Source organism: Sturnira hondurensis, unplaced genomic scaffold, assembly GCF_014824575.4.
Source record: "Sturnira hondurensis isolate 20B ecotype Veracruz unplaced genomic scaffold, ASM1482457v3 Scaffold0000167, whole genome shotgun sequence".
NCBI lineage: Eukaryota > Metazoa > Chordata > Mammalia > Chiroptera > Phyllostomidae > Sturnira > Sturnira hondurensis.
The window spans coordinates 11,436-16,392 of record NW_028072798.1 but is presented as its reverse complement, the minus strand read 5'-3'; the positions used below and the strand labels follow the sequence as shown (position 1 = coordinate 16,392).

General features: G+C 54.3%; 1 protein-coding gene across 1 annotated transcript; it reads right to left on the bottom strand.

The window, feature by feature from the left end:
* Positions 1-305: 305 nt before the first annotated feature.
* On the bottom strand, positions 306-4,729 carry LOC119000939 (UL16-binding protein 3-like; the record flags this gene model as incomplete). Its single annotated transcript, XM_037066090.1, has 5 exons — positions 4,459-4,729; positions 2,490-2,592; positions 1,750-2,126; positions 1,247-1,519; positions 306-442 (listed from the first exon to the last, which is right to left on the bottom strand). Coding segments are annotated over exons 1-5 (1,074 nt in total), but the record flags the coding sequence as incomplete, so codon positions are not given.
* Between the last annotated feature and the right edge of the window lie 228 nt (positions 4,730-4,957).

Here is a 4,957-nt window from a genome sequence, read left to right as displayed (position 1 = left end):
AGCCCTGCAGCATCAATAGGACTTATGCCTTGGGGTGGGCCCCTGTCTGTCCCTCTGGCACCAACAGTGAGGAGACAGCAACTCTCAGGGTTGAGCTTGTCCAGGTGACTGCTATCAAGTAATGTTAGGCCTTATGCTCCTGGTCTCATTTCCCGGACGTGAAGGTTCAGTGAGGGGGAGAGGGAAGAGTGGAAGTCACCTTCCGGGTCCTCACTGCAGGCTGTCTGCCCCTCACTTCCCACTCAGTTCTGCCGTCCGTAACTGTAAATGATGCAGCATATGATGACAATTACGATGAAAAAGAAAGCAATCACAAAAGGGTTCCATGGGCTAGTCTTCTTATCCATGGCCTTGGATGGGGCTGGAACTGTAATTGTGGCCGTGGTTGATGTGGCTGAAACTGTGGGCGATGAGGCCGAGGCTGGGGCCGTGGTTGGCGCAGCTGCAAGGGAAACACCAGAGCGTCAGCCTTGTCCAGACCCCATGTATGAGGAGACGCCCCCTCAGCCCTGCTGCCCCAGGTGACCCTACGATGCAGACAGGTTCCAGCCCTGTGCGTGTGGCAGCCACTGTGCTAGGTCCCAGGGTTGGAACAAAGACAGGAGATAGGTCCTGTCCCCTTGGGCTCCTACAGCTAATGGGGGAAACAGGGTCACAACATACCCAGTCCCTCCTGCTGTGACAGAAGGGAAGGTGACACATGAGGAAGGCAGCAGAGCAGTCCTCATAGAAGCTGACATCAGAGGTGGTACTGAAGGATGTGCAGACACAGAGCAGGTGAACGAAGAGGAAAGTGATGCTGAGAAAACAGTGCCAAGAACAAGACTGAAAAGAAAGCAAGGCCAGTACGGTTGGGGTCAGCAGAAAACCCACAGTGAGTGGTCCAAGGCGGTGAGGGAGAGATGCAAGCAGGAGAGAGGGGAAAGGAGGGACGTGGGACATGCCTGTGGCCAATATTCTCCAAGAACTAACCATGGATGATTCTCTTTTTCAAACGTACACTCACATGAGTACACAAATACACACCACACCCATTCACCTGCATGCAAACACATGCCCAGCCCCACACACAGACGCTCTGACACGTACACACACACAAGCAATGACTCCCTCACTGCACGTGCACACACAATCTACACACTCGTATATATGTGCATACTCAGTCACACACATGTACACATTCACACAACACTATGTCAATCTTATCTCAGTAGCACGACCACTCCGCCCACATCTTCCCCGCTACCTGTTGTCTCCAGCTCTTTCTTCTTGCGCACCAAGAATTTAAGCCATTCCTTGCAGTCTCCCTTGAGGAAAGCTTTGACACACTTGGTCACGTGGTCATCTTTCTCCCACTTCTCTTTCATCGGTTCGTCTCTGGGATTGTCCACTTTATACTCTCCACTCTCTGCCCTAAAGACCAGGAACCTCCGTCCTCTGAAACGCAACTCCAAAGATCCACTGAAGTTTCCACTGGCATCACTCTGACACTCCAGCCTGGCCTGCAGGATGTCAGAATCTGCCCCACAGTCCCCACAGGACAGATGTCAGCCTCCGGTCTTGGCAAATCCTTTGTCCCTACCTGGTGTCTGCCTCCCCCAAACTCTTCTGATCCAGCCCTGTTCTCCCGCCCTTTCTGCTGGGCTATGTGCAAAGGACCAACACATACTTTTCTTGTTCACATGAATACAATCAATGTAGCTAGCCCCACAATCTGCTCGCTTCTGCACCTGGATTGGTCTAACTTACCTCTTTTCTCCGGTGTAATGTCAGGTAGTTTCCCTCTCATCAAGTCTCCCATCTCTTCCAGTTTCTGTGTCATATCTTCCAAGGTTTCTGTGCCCTTTAACACGTTATTCATATATTTGACCTCATTGTTGTCACAGTCAAATGACAGCAACTTTACTCTATCCATTTGGCCTTGACCCACACAACGGGGTTGATTGTTAGAAGTAATATTCATCTCATAGCGAAGAAAGTGAGGATCTGTGAAGAAAAAACACTGGTGAGGATTGGGGTTAGAAGGAAAGAACCCAAAACACCCCCTCCCGCATCTCTGTGACAGCAGGACCATCCCCCTGATGGCTGGGCTGGCAGAGCAGGGACAGACCCTGCCTGGCCTCTCCCTTCACCAGGTGAAGGCGGGGGCCCCTCCCTTTGCTTGAGGAGGAGCAGGAGGCCTCTGCCTGGCAGGAAACCACACTTCTCCAGATGTGTCCTCTCTGTCCACCATCCTTATTCCATCATCACTCAGCCCATAACCAATCCAGGGCCATGCCAGGTGCCTGTGAAGGAAAGGTCTAGAGGCCAGACGATTGTCAGGAAATAGCTCAGTGTCCTATGGGGACATGGACAGCACGTAAGGGTTTGCCTCTGACAAAACTGGGTGAAGGTTGGGTGGGGATGTGGATAGATCCTCCCATGCTGGAGAAGGGACAGTTCACAATTGGGGGTCCTGATTTAGCACAGCCCTGGGAGATGGCGCCAACCTGCTGCTGGGATGGGTCTTGCAAGGTTGGCAGAAGGCATGGCTGCCCTGCATGGAGCAGAACGGCCAGAACTCCTGAGGCAGGTAGTAGAGGAAGGGGTCAGCTGGCTCAGAAAAATGAATATCGCAGGGGGAGGTATAATATGAAAAGGCAGGAAAGTGTCCAATCAACCACACACCATGGGAAAGCCTAAAGTTCTTCTTTATCGAGCCTATGAGGAGAGCATGGATGAGAAGAACACCAGAATTCCCAGAAAGCTCAATGATGCCTTTTGCTGAAGGTCAGGATGGTGGTAGGAGACAGTGTCCCCCAAAATAGCTGTCAGCAGTAATGGGGGTGGCAAATGTCAAGATGACAGATCACAGGTACAGGTGCTCTATGTCAGGGAAATCCACACCATTTAAACAGGACCTGGTAGAGATGAGTTTCGTCTATGAAACATCAGAGCTACCATCATGAGCGTCATTAGAGCAAGCCTAGTGCTTGTGAGATAGAGGCGACTTCTCTGGCACAGAAAGGAGCAGGGTCACGGGGAACAATGAGATGAGCAGCAGGTGCCCCCCATCTTGACACCAGAATGTACCAGCACCACCCTCTGCTCACACCTGTGGCTTCGTGCACTGTCTCCCACACCCCTTCCACCCAGGAAGCAGTCCACACAAGGAAGGGGAGCACAGGCCCCACCAGTGGGACCCACACCCTCTCACACTCCCTCCATCAGAAGCCACAGGCAGGACAAGGTGGGTCCTGAGTCTTCAACAAACAGTAGAGGCGCCCAGGGGGAGGATTCCTTAGGGGAGTGATCTCCCATACGAGGGACGCCCTATGCACCCTGACTCTGGGCTGAGCAGACTGGGAGAGTGGCCACATCTGGTCCCCTAATAGTTTACATATTGTTTTGGCTGCTTTCCCCCACAACCATGGAGGTGCTCTGAGCCTACAGAGACAGTTACCAAGAGGTCTGTAAAAACAAAAAATGTATTGTTTACCCTTTATAGAAAACACTTGCAGCCTCCTGCCCTAACCTATGGACTTTATATGCTGCTTCCTCCTCTGTGGGTAGAAAATGTGGGTGTGGGACCAAAGGGCCCTTCCTGACCACCAGCCTCAGGACCACACTTTGGAAAAACGTGCCCCCTGCCCCTCCTGCTCTAGGATCTGTGGGTCTGGAGCTGAGGCTTCAGCTGTGGGTCATGGGGGATGGAGGCAGGGAGATACTTGGTGGAGAAACTGATTAGAAGGCATTAGGGACACTGGTGTTCTTGGGGCCCCCAAGGACTGGGTAATAAAACGGGGTGAGCGGGGGAGGGGCCCAGGACTCCGTAGGGAAAGAGGTGGAAGTAACCCTGAGCTGCAGACTAATCTGGTAGAGTTTAAGGCTCAGCAGTGACTCATCACGGGGGAAGTGGCTGCTGAAGGAAGACTTGGCAGAGGCTGCAGGTCTTCGGACCTGCCAGCAGAGCTCATGGGCAAGTTCAAGGGGGGAGGGCAGTGGGGATGCAGGAGGGTTTTCCTGGGGAAGTGGCGTGAGCACAGTATCTAGGCATGCCGCTTTCTATGGGTGGTGACACACAGGAAACGCCACAGCCAGGGGCAGGGGCTCCCTGGTCCCCAAAGAATGTCGGGAACCGGGCAGGAGAGCGGCCTGGGGATGCTCCGCCTTTGCTTCAGCGGCTCCTCTTGTGTGCCCTCCTTCCTTCCTCCCTTTTCCCCTGGCGAACGCGCCCCCCTGCCCCCAACCAATCGCTTTCCTACTCCTCTTCTTACCTGAACGGAGGCCCGAAAAGAGCCCGCGCAGGGTACCAAGTCTAACGAAAAGTTCTCCAGAGAGAAGGCGACCCCCAAAAGTTCTTGAACTACCCTGGGCACTTGATCCCCGTCCGTGAAATTTGCCCTCCCACGAGCCCCCGCCCAACTACTACCCCCCCCTCCTTCAACCATGCCACTGAAGGTGACATTCCGAACTCACCGTCCTGAGTCCCAACAGGAACCGCTGCCCCCGCACAGGCCGGCAGCACCACCAGGAGCAGGAGGAGAAGACCGAACTCAGACCCTTTGCGCTCCATCGAGAACGGCGTGCGGGCGCAACGCTGCTGTGTCAGGCAGAGGAGTGTACGTCTGCGCACAGAGCGCGAGACAGAGTCCACCAGCATCTCGCTCCTTCCCGCCTTTTTTTCCGAGTGGAAAAACGGAGTGCGGGTCGTTTTAGTAAACAAGGTGCCCGGGAGGCGACCAGGGCGAGGAGGTATTTGCCACAGAAGGCCCGGGAGAGAGGTGACGGTCCTGTGGCCCGGCACCGCCCATGCTGCTGGAAGCCGAGAGGAAGGCCGCTGGCAAGGCTCCAAGCGCGTGCTTCCCAACACCATCCACAATACCCGCGCATTCTCTCTCTCTGTCTCTCACACTCACGCATACACTCACACACACCCAACCCACTTCCTCTCCCAATCCACCCACACCAGCCCAGG